This window comes from Euphorbia lathyris, chromosome 2 (assembly GCF_963576675.1).
Source record: "Euphorbia lathyris chromosome 2, ddEupLath1.1, whole genome shotgun sequence".
In the NCBI taxonomy this organism is placed as follows: Eukaryota; Viridiplantae; Streptophyta; class Magnoliopsida; order Malpighiales; family Euphorbiaceae; genus Euphorbia; species Euphorbia lathyris.
Genome location: NC_088911.1, coordinates 128,598,992 through 128,621,813, shown reverse-complemented (window position 1 = coordinate 128,621,813; position 22,822 = coordinate 128,598,992). Strand labels below are relative to the sequence as shown.

Below are 22,822 nucleotides of genomic sequence, written 5' to 3'. Positions count from 1 at the left end.
GAACTCTAAGGACTCAAACGAGGAACAATAGCTTCTGATAGCTTTAATAAGGTTCAGGCTACTAAGACCGATAGCATGATTGTTAGAGATCATCTTAACTGCCTCCATATTATCTGATTCAACAGTAAGCCTTCTAATACCTAAATTTCTGGCCAGCTTGACTCCAGAAAGGATGCCCCAGAGCTCCGCAGAGAAGGAAGAGCCCGCTCCCAGGTTATGTGTGAACCCAGACAACCAGGCACCCCTCGCATCTCTAAGGACTCCACCAGCCGCGATTTTACCATTATTGAGGCAGGAGCCATCCGTGTTAAGCTTAACAACACCCTCCTTAGGTCTGCACCAACCAACAAGCTGAATCTCTTTTTTCTGGGTAGACCTGGCCAGGGGGTCCCCTTTAAAGCTATCCGTAATAGCAAGGATTTTTTTTTGAGAAGAACTCGGGTAAGTTTTGAATAAATATAGTCTTTTCATCGAAGATCTCCTCGTTCCTCCATTTCCAGAGATGGTGGCAGACAATTGCAAAGAAGATATCACTATGTTCAATATTAGTTAATAAACTTCCTTTAACCCCATTAGAGAACCAGAGTTCCTCAGGGTGGGCAAAGAAGGAAGGGAGACAATGATGTGGGAGAACTTTCTGCCAAACCTCTATAATTTTTGGGCAGTCCCTGAGGGCATGGCATAAGGTCTCAATCTGGCCACTGCATCTACTACAAGCTCCAGAGACAGCCAAATGTCTTCTAAGCCTATCCGAATTAGTAAGCAATCTGTTCTTAACCCCAAGCCACAGAAAGCTTCTAACACGGTAAGGGATTCTCATAGCCCAAATGGCTTTCCAGGTATCCGAAAGGGGGTTGGCTCTGTCGAGATAAAAGGATTCAAAGGCAGATTTGCAAGAGTAAGCACCATTGTTGGTCAGGGTCCAGCGATGCCTATCTTTATCTTCCTCAAAAGTACTGACTTTAACCCCTCTGATACTAAGGAGAGTCTCAAGGTTCAAGAAAGCATCAAATTTAGCCCAGGTCCAGTCCCCCTCGGAGTCCACGACATCAGCAATCCTCCAGTTAAGGATGTTACTAGGAGGAGGGGGAGCAACAAAGATCAATGAGAGGTTTTTCACCGATCCAGGTGTCAAACCAGAAGCTAATGGACTTACCATTTCCCACTTCCAGGCCAACTCCAGAGCAGAACTCAGCAAACACCTCACTGAGCCCTTTCCAAAGAAAAGAGCAGTTGACAACCCTCTCCTTTGGGCCCCCAAAAATTTTATCCTTTCGGTACTTGCCACAAAGCAAACGGACCCAAAGAGAAGAAGGGTTTTGCCACATCCTCCAGAGGAGTTTCATAAGTAACACTTTGTTGTTGTCTTTAGCCTGTCTTATGCCAAGACCCCCTCTGTTTTTAGGCTGGCAAACCTCCTTCCAAGGGACCAGGTGAATCTTCCTACCCTCTCTAAACTCTCCCCAAAGGAAGCGGCGGTTAATTTTATCGAGATCATTTAGAATTGGCTCAGGCAATTTACAGGCTTGCATGATATGATTGGGAGCTGCACAATTAACCGACTGAATTAAGGTAAGACGGCCAGCCAAAGAGAGGGAGTTAGCCTTCCAACTAGCACACAACCCATTAGTTTTATCCAGAGTCTCTTTGAAAGAAGCTTTAGAGACTCTGTCACTATGGAGGGGGATCCCAAGATACTTACCCAAAGACTGAGTAAGGGGAATGCCAGAACTCTCGCTAAGAAATTTACAAGTACTCCTATCCATGTTTTTAGAACACAGCATTCTAGACTTCTGGATATTGATCTTCTGGCCAGAGGCGGCACAAAAGCAATTAAGGATGTCCATGATCACACTAACTTGCTCCTCATTCCCCTCCACAAAGATCAACACATCGTCAGCAAAGAATAGATGGGAAATAGGCGGGCAAAACTTATTAATGGACACTGGATGGAGAACCCCCTTGCTCATAGCTTCCTGAATAAGGTGAGCCAGCCTTTCCATGGCTATTACAAAGAGGAAGGGGCTCATAGGATCTCCCTGACGGATAACCCTAGAAGGCGAGAACTCATCAGACATTTCTCCATTAATCAGAACCTGGAAGATAGGGGAAGAAACGCACTGCTCAATCAATCTTCTCCAGTTTTCAGGAATGCCAGCTTTTCTTAAGCTATCCATAAGAAAACTCCAGTTTAGACGGTTATACGCTTTCTCCAAATCAAGCTTGAGAGCTACGATCCCTTTCTTACCTTTCTTTATTTTCATGGAGTGAACCATCTCCTGGGCAATAACTACATTGTCCATCATTTGCCTACCAGGAACAAAGCTACCTTGATTTTGGCTAATAATCTCCGGTAGAATACACCGGAGTCTATTAGCCACTATTTTAGTAATAGCTTTGTACAGCACATTGCAAAGACTGATAGGCCTCATTTGTAAAAAGGAGGAAGGTTTTTCAATCTTAGGGATTAACACCAGGAGGGTTTTATTCACCAGGCTAATGTCATTGGAACCATGGAAAACACCTAAGATATAGTTGTAGATGCCTTCCTTCACCGTGTCCCAGTGTTTATGGTAGAAACTAGCAGGGATACCATCAATTCCAGGAGCCTTAGTGGCTCCAATGGAGGAGAAGGCAAGATCAATCTCTTTCAGGTTGATAGGCAGAAAAGCATCTTTAATAGTATCCTCTTCCAGCCCAGGAAAGGTGACACTAGAAATGGCTTTATTAATATCAACCTCTTCCTCTTTAAACAGGACTTTATAGAAATCAAGAGCAAGGCAACGGATCTCTTCTTCTTCAAAAATCCAGATACCATTGGAGTCCTTAATAGCCTCGATCCGGTTCCTCTGTCTTCTAATGATAGTTGAAAGGTGGAAGAATCTGGTATTACAGTCACCGTCCTTAATCCAAGCCTTCCTAGATTTCTGGAACCAAAGGAGCTCTTCTTGTCTAAGCACCGCTTCCAATTCGTTCTGGAGAGATCTAAGATGGCAATTCAGACTGTGGTCAAAACGTCTCTCCAAGCAGCGTTGAATGCCTTCCATTCTCTTTAAAAGTTTATGTTTCCTCCGGATAATATGGCCAAAGATGTTTTTATTCAATTAATAATAAATATTTTTATTCAATTAATATTAATTTATTATGAATGTTAATTATTCTTACAAAATATGTTAAAGGATCAAAAGCAAATGAAAAAAATATTATATGACGTGTATGACCTATTGCATAATATTGATTATGACTAACCATTATAGAAACTTTTTTTAGTAAATGATGTTTTGAAAAGAGAGTTGTTATAAATGGATAACATGGAATAATTGGAGGGTATACAACCCTCCACCTATTAGAGACGCTCTTAGTAATTGTGTAACACTTTTCAACCAAAATCTATCTATTTGTTTGTTAGAAAATATTATGCAGGAATTTTCCGATATTTGTTTGCTTAGAAAAATATGTTAGTAGAAAAATTTATGAAAAAAGTGAGGAAAATGGTTTACTCTTTACATTTTTCTAAAGTTTTAGAATCTTACTTTATTTCTTCTTACCATTTTGAAAGCAGTAACTGTTGGAAATTAGGCTACGGTATAGCAGCGGAAATATAAAAAATTTAACCTATTTCCATTTAACCACAAGATCCGTTAACCGTTATTTCATATAAAGAAGGATAAGAAGAAATACCTTTTAGAAGTTCTATCTACCGTTGCAAACGATGTGCCTACAACTTCAAAAGAGATAGAAACTGTCTACCAATCTTCCCCTATCCGAAACAGACCTTGCAGACCTTCGAACGACAATCCCTTCGGTGGAAACGTGGAATAATATGTCTAGAAGCTCCTGTCCAAAAATCGCGACGATCCGACGGTTCAATATCCGGGAATCCGTGAAATCGTGAACTGACCTGATGTAGGAGTAGTAAAACGAATTTCTCCCTTTTGTTTGTTTTTCTTCTTCGAGTTCCCAAACACGAAATAAAACACGGGAAGATTAATTTAGAATCAACCGTTGAATAGTAATCAAAGTAGATTGCCTCTAACTAATCAACACAAGATCAAGGATAAAAGAAATAGATGAAAATCAATTGATCAAACGAAGCCGTAGAGAAATCTCGTCCTCAAACTAGGGGTGTCGAATTTTCTCTCTTTTGGACTAGGTGAATTTCGAAAATCACAAGTAGGGTATGGCTTGCTTGGATTTCGAAAATCTCAAAGGAAGGGGTATTTATAATCTCTTGTATCTAATCCCTAGTTAGATAGAATTATGTTACTGAATAGGAATTCCATTCGCAATAGAATTCCTAATTATTATCTCACTATCTATATCTAATATATTAAGGATAATAATAATAACCTTATTGGATAATAATAGGAGTATATTAATCTAATTAAAACTCCTAACTTAATTATCTCTTAATTAATTTAATTCATATTCCTAATCTAATTAGGATTAACAAAATCAAATTAATTATTCATGTATATCACTACATGAATTTCGACCCTCTTATGTCCATGGGCCTTATTGGGCTCAATTGGGCTTCTATCAATTAATTAACATCTATCTCTCTTTTAGGTTCCAAGTCTTATGTGTGATCCATTAGGTTCTTATTGCTTCTAGCCGTATGCAACGTTATTAAATTAATTTTCAAAGAATTATATTTAATCTTTGCATAACGGAATGATGTACATAGTATGTGATTAGCAAGTCCGTAATCATTCCCCCCAGAGCTATAAGAAGACAGGTTGATTCTGTCGTTAACCTTTCCGTATTAGTTACAGTATAATTCGATCCTTTATCAACTACATCCTTGAACTGAATCTTATGACTGTGTGATGTCAAGTCACATATAGCGAGACGTTCGTTTTACTTGTACAGGCCGAGTCAACTCAAAAAGATAGGTTAAGTGAAATCTGTATTTCTTACTCTTAAGCTATCACCTTGCAAGGATTTAGAGTCGAGTCTTCCACAAGCGATCCATGGATGTATCTCTCATTTATCGGGAGTGATAAATGCTCAATCCAATATATAACGACTCCGCAATTACTTCCTGTGATACCCAACGTCTACTGTTCACACCCCAGAGTCATCTCTGTTAAGGATCGTGTTACACCAGAGTCAAAGCATCACATTCCGTAATCCAGAATACCAATTAATATTCCTTTGAGTCTGAGGATTAGTTATACCTATTAATACCAATGAGATGAACATGTGACAAGGATGAATCTACCCATCCTGTTATCTCAAATCGGATCCCCAATCCTAATGAACAACGTTTCATCGGATCTATGTAACTGTCCAGATATCTGTATATATGAAGCTTGTGAGATCAGCTTTCTGTCGGACAGAAGACATTGTTACATACAAGTCTCAACAGTGATATGTCAATCCCAAACATATCACTTGACTTGGGGTGATTTTAAGTTTATCAGTTTACTATAAAGTTTTGTCTCACTTCATGCTTGTATGAACACTTTATAATCACTTTAAATAAACTTACAAATTTCCTTTTATTAGACTTTATTTAGTGCTTAAAAGGGGTTGCCTTTATAGAGTTATAAAACATATATCTCATTAAACAAATGATATAAAGAACAATTCATTTACATTAAGTTTGTATCCTAGAACAATTGTCTATAGGACACTAAACCCCAACAGTAACCACACTTCTTCTTGTTTAAAAGTGTTGCAAAACATCGAAAAATATTTATTTTCCAATACAATATTTTCTTTTATCTAATATTTTTCAAAACCCAATATTTTTTAATAAACAAACATAGCCTGAATGTTAGTTGATATTTCCTGCTAAAAATAATTGTTTTTCTTACAAAACCCTTTATATTTATATAGTTTGGAATTAGAAAGTAAAATGACTTCGGAAAATGGAATCAAACGGACTTAATATACATGGGATAAAGGTAAAATTTGACCCTAACATTTTGGAGAAGTGTAAGAAATTTAACTTTAACATTTCTGAGCAAGATTAATTTTAGGTATGTTACCGGAAATTTGAAAATACTGGTTTGAGTGTTATTTAACAATCATATCAACTTTTCAGACAAGTTTATTGATAAACTGAAACAGTTTCATACAATGTTATTCCAAGTCGTCGTGTGAACTGCTCGAGCTTCAGCCCACACTATGTGATGTTACTTCATCAGCAAGTTTTGCGAGACTTTCTACCTTATACTGTGTTTACTGTTTTGTCATTGTTTAATTAATATCTTACCATTTGGCCTATTTTCTTGTTTGCCCTTGTATTGTTTATACCCATTTGGTCCCTATTGTCTAGATGATGTTATTACACAAGGGTTGTTATGTTTTTTTCTCACTTAGGGTTATAGAGGTATATATCAATCAAAGACATTTTCTCCGGAAGCTGAGGTTCATATCTTATTAAGATTATCTCCTTCCAATTTAGCTAGAAAATTATTTTCTTTATTGATTTATACGCGAACCCCGGGATGAACGTACCAACCGTTGATGCATACGAGTCTTGTCCCAAATATATGATTTATATATAAGATTAAAATACTAGGTTTGGCCGAAATTATATGATTTTATTTAGGGATGCAACTGGGACGGGGATTCCCCGTCCCCATCGGTGACCCGTCCCGACGGGGACGGGGAATCCCCGATAAGGATCCCCCATGGGATGGAGATGGGGATAATTTTATCCCCTATGATGGGGATGAGGTGGGGATGGGGGAAAGGTATCCCCGTCCCCGTCCCATTAATTCCCGATGAGGATCCCCGATTATTCCCCGTGATAATTGATTTTTTTTTTATGATTTAAGTACATTTCAATTAGATGATTGATTGTTTTCAATTTTTAGTTTTTTTTATTTGAAAAATTTAAGAATGGTTATTAATACTTGATATTAGTAGTCACCGTTTCTCAAACTTTTTTGCCTTTACTGGTTTTTTAAACATAAATGGTGATTTCCCGTGATGAATGGAGAATGTGGATAATATTTTTGGAACATCGGTAAATGGGGACTGGAGATCCCGTGGGGATGGGGATTCCCCACGGGACAGTGACGGGGATCAATTTGTCCCGTTTAGCTCGTAGGGATGGAGATGGTGAATACCCGACTAGTCGGAGACGGGAATAGAAAATGCATTCTCCGCCCTGCCCCGCCGTGTTTACATCCCTAATTTTATCACATATTGATTCTACTAAATTATATTATTAAACTTTCTAATACCCACAATTATTAAGGCATAAGATGACAAATTTTGCTTTCTATTATTTTGTTTCTCTACGTGCAAGCAAACAAAATTGGAATTACAGATACGATAATCACAGTTTATAGCTGTCTTAATTAATTATCAAAATTGGATACCTACATGTCAAAAAGTCAAATTAACATTATTTCAATACTTTACTTTTCTTAAATTTTAAAACAATTCAGATTAGTTATTTTTCTTTATTATCATAATCAACTTGTGTGTGAAAGAAATAAATTATAATATATGATCGAAGCCAGTAACGTGAAGAAAAGTCGGACCAAATAATTTAATTTATAATATGAAATTTCAACGTGAATTTGCCGTGATTTAAATTCTGGTCGGCCAATTTCCGCTATATATATGAACCATTCAATCAAGTACCGGTATTAATTCAGAGCATATAGTTAATTAAAATGGCAGGCACCACCGATAAGCGGGATCCAGAAACCATAAACTCGGAAGCGCCGCTGGTTCAGAGTGGCCGGGTAGATTATTTTGCGGTGGATGTTGGTCTGAGGGTGTTGCTATTTGCAGCAACTGTGACTGCTCTTGTGCTGACGGTAACTTCCAAACAAACGGAGTTAGTTCCAGTTCCTGGTTTGCTTGTATTAGTTCCACTTGAAGCCAAGTTTACTGATTCTCCCGCCTTCATGTAAGTCATATTTATCTCTTTCATTTTTTTTTTATTAAAATTAACGAGTTTGGCTTGCTCAACGAGCTCGAGCCAAGTTTTGAACTTGTTTCGAGCCCAAAATCCTCTTTGGATTTGGTTCATTAAGAAAATTATCTAACCATGAATTGTTTGTGAGTAAATCATCAATTATATTTGTGAAGTTTGCTCGCAAATAACTCTTTAATTGTGTACATAAACAAGCTCATAAGCAAAGTTCGTGAATAAATAAACAAGATGCTTACAAATAGTTCGTCTATTATTCATTTATTATGTTTGTGAACGAACTCATCTAATAGCAAATGAAATAATATTAAGGCCATGTTTGGTAAAGAGCGTTTTGGGATAAAAAGAACGGTTTTGACCAACTTTAGAGGTTTGACCATTGAAACCGCTAATTGGAGTGTTTGATGGAGAGAGGTTTGGGAGAGAGTTTTGGAATGAAAACGCTAATTTAGAAAAAAGCTTTTTCAATTAGCGTTTTGTAATATTAAAATTAATGGACTTCTTTAACCTTAATAGATAGACTCCCTCTTCTCCTGCGCTAAAATTAATGCCCTTATTCGTCTTTTTGCACAAACCGTTATTATCAATCAGCTAATTTTTACCAAACAGGTCCACACAAACAGCTAATCAAATCAGCTAGTCAAATCATCTAACAGTTAATGTAATCAACTAACAGCTAACAACTAATTCCCAAACAGGGCCTAAGTTTAGATATTTGTGAACTAACACAAAACTATATAGTTTTCTACAAAACTAAAATTTGTTCATAAATATTCTAATCGAACCTACTCGCGAGCTTTCGAACCGAGGTTTGACCTGCTCAAACTCGGCTCGTTTACAGACCGAGCCAATAAATCATGCTCATGAGCGGCTTGTTTACAAATCGAGCCGACCACCGAACCGCTCATGAGCGGCTCATTTACAGCCCAAAAAATAGGGTATTAATAATGTACTTTTTAATGCTTCATTATTTCGGTCTCTCCTAAAATTAGACTAGTCATATTTAATTAATGAAACCACAAAGTTGGTAATCATAATTAAGAATTAGGTGTGTTCAATGTATTCAGCTTGAATTGTCAAATATATGAGGATATGTCTAATACTAGTAATTAATAAATAATAATTTTTTTTGAATGGAAAAATAATAATTAAATGTCTATGTTGAGTTGTCAAAATTATCAAATTAATGTCTTAGTCAAGATATATGCATTTATATCTATAATGGACATTGAAAAAATTTTTTACATCAGTATTAATTTTTTTCCCCTAAAGTTCTGCTAATGTACAAATTTGTCTATTTTAACGATGTGATTGTGTGCGTCAATTTCTTTAATTATAAGATTATTGATTGGTTAGTCATTAATTAAATAATTATATGTTCCTTCTAGAATGAAGACTATTCATATTAAAGAGACTATTATTCTCCTTATTTGATTAAAAAAAAAAAAAAAATTGTATTTTCAAACAATTAAATTTTAACATAGACCGTGACAATTATTCCTGCAGGAATTTTCACATGCATCTTAATGAGTAAGTGAATTTGTTCATTCACCGTTAGATATAAGCTTATTAAATCTAAGCTTTAGTATGCTTTGAATCTCCACATTAGGATTCTAATAAGCCTAGATCAATATCTAACGACGAATGAGCAAATTCTACATGCTCATTAAGGTGCATGTGATCAAAACTGTCATTCCTGAGCTACATGTCAATACACATGTTTATATGTTTATAAGTTGAACCAGACTGGATTTAACCGGGTTTGGACCGGGTTTGTGTTTGAAAATCAAATCTCGAACCCATTCTAAACATCTCCACCTCCTTCTATAATTTTAATTTTTAAATTAAATTAAATTATAATATCTTAATTTTAATATAAATATACATATTTATATAATTAACATAAATAGATTGAGGTCGGACCGCTCTATTTTTATAAATTTCAAACTGCAATTTATTTTCACGGGCCTGGATCAGAATGGATTTAATATAATTTGGTCTAAAAGATTTCATTTTTTTTTTTTTGTTGTTGTTGTAGATACGCTGTAGCAGCATTATCCGTTGCTTGCCTATACAGTATAATCACAACAGTTACATCCCTCGGGGTTCTCGCTAAGCCAACTCATGCAACAAAGATCTTGCTCCATTATGCAATTTGCGACTTGGTAAGCTTTTCTAGAATGTCTTGTTACTATTCTGAACTTGCTTAAAATGAACTATTAGCTACCTGAACTTATCTAAAATGATACACTAGCTTTCTACACGTATTGACCGTCTAAATTTGTTTAAATGCAGTTGATGCTGGGAATAATGGCATCACAAACAGGGGCAGCAGGAGGAGTTGCATACATAGGGCTGAAGGGAAATAAACATGTTGGCTGGATGAAAATTTGCAATGTTTATGATAAATTTTGCAGACACGTCGGAGCCTCAATTGCCGTTTCTTTGTTTGCTTCCGTTATCTTGGTTTTACTTGTACTTTTATCTGTTTTATCCCTTTACAGTCGGATTAGAAAATAGAATTTTCTTAAATTTTTCTACTGTTCTTCATTCAATTTATGTAATTTTTCTGTGAAGTTTAGTGTTTATTTATCTTCTGTGTATTTGTTTGTATAAAGTTGTAAGTTTGTTTCTCAAAATTCAAATTTGATTCTCTAGATTTTGTCAACAGTGTATCACATGATTTTATTAACAGTATATTACAGATGATTTGGGATTGATTTTGAAGTCCGATACCTGTAAGTTGATAACGAACTGAGTTAGACTTGAGCCGAACATTTTCATATTTAAAACCGTTAAGGTCCAACGTAACATGACCTATGAACAGTTCTAATGTATTATACCAAAATTAAGAGGAGTTAAAATGACATTTGTGCCAAGAAAGAGCAAAGTTTGACTGTTTACCTTTATTTTGCACTCTGTACTTACAAAGATTTGACCATATGGCAATATTTAGAAGATTGTTAGTTAAAGAATTGAGAGCTAATTTAGCTATTTGATTTCAATAAATTAATTGATCAATTTGAGTCGACTATAGGGTGAATTACACCCATGACCCCTCAACTTTTCCCTTAATTTCATTACGAACTTTAAAACCTGACATTATAACCCATGAACTTTGCATTTTACTAACATAATGCACCCTGAACTTTACATAGTTATTAACATAATAACTTTTTCTTTCCATTGATCAAGACGAAGGAAATGATGCTGCAAACAACTCCCGTTCATGAACTTTTTTTTGTTTTGATATCATTTTAGGTGTTATTTGGTTAGGAGATAGAAATGGGTTGTTTCGCGAGAGAAAGCTCTGAAAATGGTGATTTATAAAATCGAAAATAATAGTTTCATAAGAAAATATGGTTCTAGACAACTTTAATTCTTTGATCTTTTCCATTTTCAGGTCGTCTTCAATAATTTTGACTTAGTCGAAGGTAATAAGGATTATTATGTTAGTAAAGTGCAAAGTTTAAAGACTATAATGTCCAACTTTAAAGTTCATAGGACATAATGAAAGTAAACGCAAAGTTTAGGAGTTATGGATACTAAGTGCGGTATCAAACAATGATATGATCTTTTTTAAAAATAATTGTGTCACGTGATCCGCACATGACTGCCACATTTCTGACATATTAGTAATGAAAAGTAAATATATCTAACACGGCACTTAGTTAGCATATAATAAACTATCTTATGTGAAATTCAGTGGTTTGAAAACGAAGGTTATGAAACAGATCCAAAACTTCAACGATCATCATATGATCGATGCACTTTACACCGGTTAAGGTTGCATTGCAAGATTCAACAATGACAAATTCTGTGTTGGAATTTTGCAAGAAGCAGAATCTTATCCACAACCTAAACACCATGATTTTGATTCACACTCAAATATGTATCACAGATTACACAGATAAAAGTTGAGCAAATTGCATACCTTAGAATATTACAAAACTGGTCTGGTTTGCCTCTATTATAAGATACTCTGTTCACCTAATTCTTGACCAGCCATGCCTTCCCTCAACACTCTTTCAAAAAAATCCTCCAAAGTATCCTTCCCATAACTAGGTGTTTTCTCTGCACTATACTCCCCACTCTCCCCATCCAAAACCAGCATACTTTCAGCAGCATAATACCTCCCAATTTTACCAAACTCCGCAGCATCTTCCGCCGCAGGAAACACCTTCACAACAAAATCAAGCACCCCAATTGCAAAATCCATAACCCCAATTGGCACTTTCAAAAACTTAGGCTCTTTCCCTACTAATCTAAACAACATCTCCCCTTGTTCTAATGGTGTCAAAGCCTTCCCTGGTCCTCCAATTGGCAAAACTTGATTAATCTTATCCTCATTCACCACACAATCCGCCATGAACGACGCTAAATCCTGCTCGCTAATAGGTTTACAAGCACATAACTTACCATCCCCAAACATTACATAAGGTTTCCCTTCTTTAACTAACTCAACTTGCCCTCCTAAGCTCTTGAAAAATGCAGTTGGTCTCACTATACTGTATGTGAATTCAGTATCTTCCTCAGCTTGTTTAATCAATTCCGCCTCGAATTTCAGCTTCGCCTTCTGAAATTCGAGGAGGGGCTTTTGTACACAGATAGCAGAAAGCAATACAAAATGTTTTGCCCCATGGTTTCTGCCTGCAACAAGGCTGTTTTTTGTTGCCTCATAATCAATTTTCCATGAATCTTTAACACCACCTGAACGACTAGCTAAACAAGAAACCACAACATCAATTGAAACACCATAATCATTCAATGATTTGTCTAGATTATCCAAATTGGTTACATCTGAGAAGCAAACATTAGCTCCTTGTAACTCATTCAAAGTCTGTTCTTTACTATTTTTGCCCTTGATTCCACTATTTTCTCTAGCAATTGCTATGACATTAAACCCTCTATTAATTAACTCTTTAACCACAAATTTTCCAATGTACCCAGTTGAACCCACAACTAAAATGTTAATATCTTTAGGGTTTTTCCTGGTTCTAAACGAAGATTGGGGGTTTTCAACAGTAGTAGTAGTTGTTGATGAAGCAGTTATCTTTGGTCTAATGCACTTAAAGGGTTGTGCTAAATTCGAAGGAGAAGATGAAATGGAACAACAGAGAGAATTTACCTGGATCTGATTAATGAACTGAGAAGAAAATCGAGTTTGAAAGCTTCGAAATTTCGGAGAATGGAGAGTGAATACATTGGAAGAGAAACAAAGGGACATTTTTGAATGATTTTATCTTGAATTTTTGAAATAATCAAGAAATTAGTCAAATTGGAGTTGTGGGTATGGAAGGAAATTGAAGGGAAATGTGAGGCGGGTAAGGAGTGATGAAGAAATTAAGAGAAAGCTTTCATGGTGGAAGTTTCTTGCTCTATCAAAGTAAAATCTAAAAACGATAGGTGGATAATGTCCCTTGGAATTCACCCTTGAACTGATAAATATCATTGTAGTCCTTCTTGTTTTAAATGTATTTCAACCGCACCCTACTTTGACTGAAGTGAGGGTTGAGCTCTATTTTGACAACCCGATTCCATCCTAGCGTTCGTGTGACCGGGTTTAATGAAAGAGAATTCCTAAGAGCAAGTCTAATTGTGAGAGGGTTGTACACCCTCCAACAACGCCACTTCATTCATTTTTTAACAACTGTGCCTCCATTAAAAGTGTTATGTTAGTTTTTTTTTTTTTTTTATATAAAAGAAAGTATATCTCTAAGAAAAGAAAGTGGAAAAACCCACTCCTTACTGATAAACTGAGAACTAACACCTTAGGCTAATGCATGAGCTGCTAAGTTCGTTGACTCTTTTATAATGAGATAGAACAATGCTCTGAATCATGTAGTAAATACTGGCACTCTGTAACAATATCACAGAGATATAACAAATCGGAAATTAGTTTATTCAACAATCTGATAGTATCTCAACAAATGAGGCATTTCTCCTTTTAATCCAGCTTAGGGCTTCACGAATTGTTATCAACTCAGTCAGTGTCAAATTATAGTAGCCTAAAATTGCTACTTGTGCTCCACCCATCCACAATCTTGTATGACGAAGTAGAAACCCATACAAGCTGTAATCGGCTGTCTGAAATGAGCCAGCATCAACTTTTAGTGCCACAAAGCCTTGCTTTGGTCTTACCCATTTATCATGAGAAATCAAGGAAGAAAGACAATGGTATGTTGATTAGCAAGTTTGCTTGCTACCAATCCTGTGGTTTTTACTATTGTTGAAAAGGGTTTCCATGATAAAAAAAATTGTATTCTCTCTTTTCTATGTTATTTCGTTGTGTAAGTATTGTTTTATGTTTGGCCCCGATAAAGTGGTGTTAGAGCCACTGGAGGATAATAAAGCCAAAGTAAAGTTGTAGAGCTATAACCTTTAAGTATGAGGTTCCACTCTTTAACGGAATGAGAAATTTCACATTGTGGTAGAACATGATTCAAGTTATTTGGTGCAACAAGGTTTACACATTGCATCAAAAGATGAGAAGTCCAGTGGTATGAATGATGAAGACTGGGGTACATTTCAAAGGAAAACTGCCAGTACTATTATGTTTGCTCCTGGTCACGAGATTAAAGTTACTACTTTGAAGGAGAAATCTCCTAAAGATTTACGGATGAAGGTTGAGAGAACTGATTTTTTGAAGTCATTGGCTAACCGATACTATGTTGGAAGATGGATTTATACACACTCAGAATGGATGAAAGAGGTAACATTATTAAACATATTAATAATTTTAATTAATTGGCATGTCAGCTATTGAATTTGGGAGAGAAAATTGAGTAAGAACAATAGTCGTTGCTCTTGATAGCATCATTATTTGGATTTTTCAAGTCGTTTGTAAAAACAATGCTCGTATGGAAAATCACGTTGAAGTTGAATAATGTAATGATTGTCTTAAAGGAGAATGAGAGGATGATGTGAGAAGATTATAATAGTCCTAAAATACCCATAGCTAAAAAGTACAGAGAAAGATGGAGGAATCATATGAAGGGCGACTATGGTGGAAGATTGATATATTGGCAAAAAAAAAGAGAGTATTGTAGAGTGCTTTTATATAGAAAATCTGGTTTTATGATTTTTACTCTTGTTAAAGAGGTTTTCCATGTTAAATTGTTGTACTTTTTTCTCTTTTTTTCTATTATTTCTTTATGTGGGTATTGTTTCTTGTTTGACCCCAATAAAGTGGTGTCAGAGCCTCTAAAGGATAATAGAGGAAAAGAAGATTTGTAAATAAGATCTCATCTACAACCTTTAAGTATGAGGTTCCACTCTTTGACGGAAAGTGCAATCTCCCGATGTGGCAGAACACGATTCAAGATTATTTGGTGTAACAAGGTACTCTCACATCACATCAAAAGATCAGAAGCCTAGCATTATGGAAGATGAAGAATAATGTATAATTCAAGGGAAAGCTTTCACCACTATCATGTTAGGTCTTTCTCCCGAGATTAAAATTACCGTGTTGAAGGAGTAATCTCCTAAAGATTTATGGAGGAAGTTGGAGTGCACTTATTTTTCAAAGTCATTGGTTAACCAACTGTGTCTGAAGATGGATTTGTACACACTCAGAATGGTTAACATTCTTGACCATATTAATAATTTTAATTAATTGGTCTGTGAGCTTTTAAATTTTGGGAGAGAAAATTGAGTAGGAATAGTACTCACTACTTTTGTTAGCGCCATTGCCTAGGTCTTTCAAGTCGTTGGTGCAAACAATATTAGTAAGAAAAAACACGTTGCTGTTGAATAATGTGATGATGGTCTTAAAGGAGAATGAGATGGTGATATGAGAAAATAATAATAGTCATTAAACACCCATAGCTAAAGAGTATAGAGAAAAATGAAGGGTGACCATGGTGAAAGATCGAGATCTTGCCAAAAAGATATGAGTTTTGTTGAGTGCTTTTATTATGGAAAACCCGATCACATGCAATCTCATTTCCCACAGTTTATGTAGGACTTGAAGAGTTTACAAGAAATGATGAAGGGTATGGAAAGAGTGGGCGATTCCGTGATTCCTCCAATAATGTGGTTGAAGATGGGATTTTTTGTTGACTACTATGAACGATCTTATTCAAGGTCATTCGGGTAGAGTTTTGGATTTTAATACTAACATTCATATCTATAAATATCGAGTTTGTCTCGACACTTTACATGTAGATGGATATTTTGGCTACATCCGTAATGGAAGAAATCAAAAGATGAAGATTGAAGGCAATGGAAGAGTTTGCCTATCCACAACGATGTTGTCAAAACACTTATTCATGTGGAGTTTGATTTTAGTACTAGAGCCAATATAATTTCTTTTGGTGAATTGGCTTTTCGTGGGTACACGTATGCTGGTACTTGAAAGATTTATAGGATGTTCATAGTGATAGCTTAATATTGCAAGACATGAAGAAATGGAAAAATATTTATACTCTAGATGCTCCATTAGCAGAACGAATAAGAGAAAAGCTGCAACGAGAGTTCAATTTTCTAAAAGTGTCGATATATGTGGGGATTTTATTAGAGGGAGATGATTTATTGGGCTATCTTCTCAAATCTCACATTAACTAGAAGATGAGATTGTCAAAAGGGTATTCCTTTTATAAATTGGATGTATGCCTTAATAGTTAGTATATTCATATTTCATGATAGTTAACTAGAGTGAGTTTAACGTTTGACTTCAAGGTTGTGAGAGTGAGAGGGGTTTTTACTGTTTTGTTCCTCCAAAAATTGTAAACCTTAAAAGTGGAGATTTTTAAGTTGCTTAAGGGTCCTGTGGGTTTTACTCTTATTAAAGAGGTTTTCCATGCTAAAAATTCTTGTGTTATTTTTCTCTTTTCTATGTTATTTCTTTTTGTGGGTATTGTTTCTTGCTTACCCCCAACACTTTTACTGTCCTTTAACAAAAGCCTCTTCAAACACATCGATAAGCCTTTGCAATGCAGCAAGAGATCATTTTTTGGTGCTTTGTCTAAAATTGCTAAACAATTAGAAATTCATGAGGCGGTGGCCTATTTAAAAATTGAATTTTGAGAGTTTATAGACTTATAATAGTGTAATTTTGATCTCTTTTGATTTCTTTGTGCTTCAAGTTTTAGCCGATGCTTATTAACTCACTCTTTGCGTTTTCAGATACCTAGTAATTTCTTTGAGTCCTTCCTCCTTTATAATTGCTCTTATTTACATTCTTATTGGACTCATTATTTGAATTGCATATTCATTTTGAGTCCGTTGTATAAATTCGGCAACTTCTTTGCCAGTTTTACACCTCGCCTTGAATATCAATATGTTATCATGAGAAAGATTTCATGGAATAGAATATAAAAACACTTTATTTTTTATTTAAATATCAATCTTTCTGTTAAATATTTAAGTCTCAAGTTGAAAATAATAACAAATTAAATTGTCATTTTTTTCAATAAATATTTATCTTTTTTGTCTGCCTTTGTGTGTCTTATGCCAATATATTTGTGGATACTAATTTGTTGATTTAGTTTGAATGTTGATTCTCTATCAAGCTCACTACATTCGTGTCTTAAAGATCAAGAAATGGAAATTTACATTTTTTTATGACGATGATGACCCATTGGAAAGTCGTAATAAAAGTAAAAATTGGATCCGGTTTGATGAACCCCATTAAATATATTGAATGGAAAATTGATTAAAATTGATTTGATGATGAAGTGATTACTAAAAGAGGAATAATTGCTAATTTAATATAGGGTATATGGTAAAGGATATGCTTACTTTGTTTTATAGTAACCATATAAAATAATAATAATAATAATAATAATAATAATAATAATACGAGTCTTCTAATTGCTCTATTCGTTTTGTCTGTCGTTCTGCAAACTCTATTGCTCATTTGTTAGCTAGAAGTAGTATTTTACCTTTACATCGGGGTGAGTGGTTTTCTGTACCCCTGATTTTATTTGTAATATGCTTCTTCTTGATTCTTAATATATGCTTATTTGGTTGTCAAAAAAAAAAAAAGAAGAAAGTACCAAAATAGGTCTAATGTTTTTAGAGAAGTATCAATTTTCGTACAAAGTAACACTAATATAGGCTTAACGTTTAAAAAAGAGGGGTTAATATACATATTTGCCCTCGTATTTTCTCGAAAAAACAGATATACCCTTATATCAAAAAAACTCACAAAATTCTCCCTAAATTTTCCACAAACCTGCATATATACCCTAATCTAACAGACTTGGGATTTAGCACAAACGGCGTTCCACACCATTCTCATAAACATCACCCTCTCATATATTCTTAACCCATCTTCTTTCCTTCCATTTTCCACTCATTCTTCTCCCTTAATCATATCTATAATCCCCCTCATTGGAGTTCAGGTTTCAGCTTTCAAATAAAATTAAGATTGCAATTAGAATTAGAATACAAAAAAACAAGAGCAACTGATGCAATAGGAATCAAAATGAAGGAGAAGAAGTACCTTTCCTAAAGGAATGACATGGAAGAATTGACATCGAGTCCACATTGGGTGAGATAAGTTTGATTATCTTCTACAAATTGAGATGTCGATATTCCTCTTCTTTCCATTGTCGTTGAAGAAGACGCCATTTTCTTCTGAATCAAAGACGAAGAGAGAACAGGAACAGGAACACGGAGACACAAGTATTTGATAATCCAGTGATCAAATAACTCAATTGGAGCTTTCCCTTAGTTATTAAGGTCATATTCCACTCAAATACATGAACTAACAATGTAAAAACTGAAACAATGTGAAGTTGAAGTACTGTAACTACCTGAAGATCCCTCTGATGCGCAAGAAGTTTCATCTCGACTAATTTATATTGCTGAAGTCTGCAGCCACATCAAATAAAATAAAATTTAGATTGCAATTAGAATTGGAATACAAAAAACAAGAGCAATTGATAAAATAGGAATAAAATTGAAGTAGAAGAAGTAACTTTCTTGCAGGAAGGAAAGGGAAGAATTGACATCGAGTCCAGATTGGGTGAGATAGGTTTGAACATCTTCTACAAATTGAGCTGTTGGTATTCCTCTTCTCTCCATTGTCGTTGAAGAAGACGCCATTTTCTTCTGAATCAAAGACGAAGAGAAAACAGGAACATAGAGAGGGTTTTTATTGCTCGGAGCTTTTACTTGCTAGTTAAAGTCTGGGAAGACTTCTGCTGCAACAAAGGAGGGGATTAAAAACCCCGTGGATGATGTAGATATGAGTAAGAGGGAGAAGAATGAGTTGACAATGGAAGGAAAGAAGATGGGTTCAAAAATATCTGAGAGGGTGATGTTTATGGGAATGATTTCTAATGCCGTTTTTGCCAAATAAGCAGATCTGTTAGATTAGGGTATAATTGCAGTTTTGTGGAAAATTGAAGGATAATTTTGTGTGTTTATTTGATATGAGGGCATATCTGTTTATCCGTGATAATACAAGGGCAAATATGTGTATTAACCCAAAAAAGAGTATCAATTTAGACATCGGTAACGAAATATGACACGTCATTTATATTACTTCGTTAAATTCTGATTTCTCTCCACATATAATAACAGAGTAATATAAATGATGTGTCACGTTCCGTTATCGAGTATTAAATTGGTACTCTTTTTAAACATTAAATCTATATTAATGCTATTTTATAAGTAAAGCCCTAAATTGATACTTTGCTAAAAACCTTAAACCTATTTTGGTATATATAAATGACATTACATCTATTTGGGTTTCCGAACTAAAGCTTCAACATCAATTAGGGCCTTATACTATCAAAATCATCAATCAAGTCTCTGAACTAAGAAAAATTATCAATTGAATCTCCATCATATTCTAAAATAAAAAACTGTGACTATTTGATATAAACTGTAATTATGTTTGTGTTGGTTCAAAATGAGTTTGAGGAAAAGGGTATGCCACTGTTCAACCGAATAATTTTCGATAAGGTTTCAATTGATAATTTTTATTTAAAATAGAGACTCAATTGATAATTTTTTATTAATTTAGGAATCTGATTGATGATTTTGATAGTTTAAGATACTAATTGACTTTGAAGCCATAGTTTAGGGAGCGACATGGGTAATATGTCTATATATATTAACCCCAAATAATCACCGTTTACAAACAATCTCACCTGCTTCGTTTTTATCGCCTCCTGTTCTTCTTCCCCGAAGCAAAATTCTCTTGCTTGCAATTACTCGAATCGAATTGCTCCATCGTCCACAACAAGCTCTAACTCGAGGCGTAAAAAACCCTACTTGCTTGATTTGAATTAAGGTCAGTTCTTTTACTTTACTTTAAACTGAATTGAAATTTTGGGATTTGCCAATTGGATGATGAAATGCAATTGGAGATGGTTTAAACTGATGGATTCTTCTCCTGGATTTATCTCTTATGAATGAAATCAAATTGAACTTTTATTGGTTCTATTCCAGTCTGTCTAATTTTTCCTTATTCTGTTCTCGTTGATGTTGGATACATGGTTTCCCTTTGAATAAAGGGAGATGTTATCAAAATAGCCTAAGTTTTTTTTGTGAACTATCAATTTAGGCTGGAGTACCAATTTAGGTCTTAAAGGCCATTCATGTTAAATTGATAATTCCAAAAAAATTAGTTCATTTTGGTACCTTATCCCTTGAATGAATAATGATACTGGTTAATTCATTTCTTGCTCATAATACTCTAAACCCTGTTGAAATTATGGTTTCCAATCAGGGCCGAATTCTGATAAAGCTGCAAGAATTGAAAACGATGCCGGAAGAAGTTTCATCATCTGTCACCGATTGCCGTAAGAAATCTGTCAACAGGGACTGGAAAGGTTGCAAGAAGAACTATATAATTAAGGGTCAATGGACAATTGAAGAAGATAGGTACGAAATTAGGAAATTAGGAAAATGATCTGGTGCAGCATGTTTGATGAAATTAACACATTTTTTCTTTGTGATATCTCATATATATACATTTTGGGTTATGTTTACAGGCTTCTGAGTCAGTTAGTGCAGCAGTATGGAGTGAGAAAATGGTCTCACATTGCTCAAATGTTTCCTGGAAGGATTGGGAAACAGTGCAGGGAAAGATGGCACAATCATCTAAGGCCTGATATCAAGGTAAATAATGAATTTGTTTGTAAATAATGATGCCAGTTCATTTTGTTTGATATTCGTTAAACCGGTCGTGTCAGATATATTGAGAGCCCTAATATTTGTTTGTGGCAGAAGGATATATGGAGTGAAGAGGAGGATAAGGTACTGATACAGGCACACAGAGAAGTAGGAAATAAATGGGAAGAAATTGCAAAAAGATTGCCAGGAAGAACTGAGAACTCAATCAAGAATCACTGGAATGCAACAAAAAGAAAGCAGTATTCAAAACGAAACCATAGGCCTAAATATCCAAGAGGATCTCTTCTTCAAGATTACATCAAGAGCTTGAACTTAGACTCTGCTGGGCCTAGTGCTGCTGAACCATCAGATTTGAGCATGTCACAGTCGCAGTCGCAGTCGCAGGCCATGGAGTTTAATCAGAATAAAGGAAAGAGAAAGGAAATGTTCCAGAGTAGTAGTGGAGAAGTTAGAGGAGAGGAGATCAATCTGAATCATGTGACACCGAAGAACGAGTTCACTGATAATGAAGAAAGCATTGAAGGAGAATTAAATGGGAATGATGATATTTTTGATGAAGCTACTGATATTGTTTCATTTCATTCAGAAAATAAGGTGTATACACTCTCTAAGGCACCACACCTGACAGCAGATGTGGTTCAGGTCGACACACCTTCAATTCTTTGCGTCAAGAATGGACTCAAAGCATTCTTGTTATCAGCAAGTCCAAATGATGTAGGCCTTATGATAACTCAAGCTAACAACATCTTTGCATTTCTTCAAGGCCTCAATGCCGATTACCTATCTTTCTATAACTACGTCCGTGCCTACATTCGTCATTGTTTAGAATGGTATGCTGCAGACCAGGAGGTGAATAAATGCAAGCCATCTGAAAAGTCGGTATCTCACTATGATCAACTTGTTCAACAATCAATTGAAGCAAAACGAGTTGTTTCTAATATTGAGGAGGATTTAGTTAAGGCCAAAATGTACATGGCTCCTCTGGAAGCTCGTGTTCAAGATATGAAAGTGTTGCTAGAAAAGTTTGAGTCAGAACTGGGAGAAATGAAAACAGATTTCATGAATCTGGTATCTAAGAAGAGACAGAAAATTGAAGTAATTGAAGCACTTGATGCTGAATTAAAGGCAACTGCTAAAATTGATGAACAAGCCCGAAGCAAGATTAGAGAAAATATTGCTCGCCGAAAGAAAGCAAGAATATGTATGGAGAAGGCTAGAAATCAACTACAGACTATCTAGAAATTATCGTACTGATGTTGTAAATTCCTCACATCTCTAGAACTAAGGAATCTTAGTTGTTCAAATTTGTTTTGCCATGAGAGACATGTGTTTATTTAATTAATTTAGTATTAAATATTGCACCTTATTATAATTTATATCATAATCTAATTGCAACAGAATCTTCTTACTGCATATTATAGTTTTAAGGTTAGAGTGTTGATCCCAAATTTGAAGCTTATGCAGTGCAGTATGCGGAGCCACGAAGGGTCATTGAGGGTCTGATCTTCAAAGTTCTCTGGCAGGCTAGCAGCCCCAGGTGCGCTCTGGATACTACATGATTCAGATTTCGAGTTTGTCTTTGATACTGATCTTTGTTTCTAATTAGAAATCTCTACTGCTAGGGATGGTTTTTGTATACATGGTTTCACTATTTATTCAATTGATTATTGTCATTTTGTAGGGTTAATATATATATATATATATATATATATATATATCTCGTTTTATTTATCTATTTTTTTCACATATGCCCATAGATCAAACAAACAGCTAAATAATTTTTCGTAATTATCAACGATAGACAAATGTACTTTTATTTAACCGGTA

General features: G+C 35.1%; 3 protein-coding genes and 1 long non-coding RNA gene across 5 annotated transcripts; 2 read left to right on the top strand and 2 right to left on the bottom strand.

Annotated features, from left to right (window-relative positions):
- Positions 1-7,604: 7,604 nt before the first annotated feature.
- Positions 7,605-10,571, top strand: LOC136219913 (CASP-like protein 1D1). Its single transcript, XM_066007499.1, has 3 exons — positions 7,605-7,879; positions 9,942-10,068; positions 10,199-10,571. Exons 1-3 carry the CDS (start codon positions 7,641-7,643, stop codon positions 10,421-10,423), a joined length of 591 nt encoding a protein of 196 aa, XP_065863571.1. The 5' UTR covers positions 7,605-7,640; the 3' UTR covers positions 10,424-10,571.
- Positions 10,572-11,582: 1,011 nt separating this feature from the next.
- Positions 11,583-13,292, bottom strand: LOC136219912 (divinyl chlorophyllide a 8-vinyl-reductase, chloroplastic). The gene has a single exon (XM_066007498.1). The coding sequence runs from the start codon at positions 13,128-13,130 to the stop codon at positions 11,874-11,876; it is 1,257 nt and encodes a 418-aa protein (XP_065863570.1). The 5' UTR covers positions 13,131-13,292; the 3' UTR covers positions 11,583-11,873.
- Positions 13,293-17,898: 4,606 nt separating this feature from the next.
- LOC136216789 (uncharacterized) lies at positions 17,899-19,161 on the bottom strand. The gene is made up of 3 exons (XR_010683381.1): positions 18,829-19,161; positions 18,351-18,721; positions 17,899-18,256 (listed from the first exon to the last, which is right to left on the bottom strand). It is a non-coding gene; the product is annotated as an uncharacterized lncRNA (long non-coding RNA).
- Positions 19,162-20,008: 847 nt separating this feature from the next.
- On the top strand, positions 20,009-22,311 carry LOC136219911 (transcription factor MYB119-like). Of its 2 annotated transcripts, none has more exons than XM_066007497.1 (4): positions 20,009-20,150; positions 20,589-20,743; positions 20,854-20,980; positions 21,092-22,311. In XM_066007497.1, exons 2-4 carry the CDS (start codon positions 20,625-20,627, stop codon positions 22,232-22,234), a joined length of 1,389 nt encoding a protein of 462 aa, XP_065863569.1. In that variant the 5' UTR covers positions 20,009-20,150; positions 20,589-20,624; the 3' UTR covers positions 22,235-22,311. The 2 variants fall into 2 exon arrangements, with proteins under 2 accessions (XP_065863569.1, XP_065863568.1); XM_066007496.1 differs by having other exon boundaries at positions 21,089-22,311.
- The last annotated feature ends 511 nt before the right edge of the window (positions 22,312-22,822 follow it).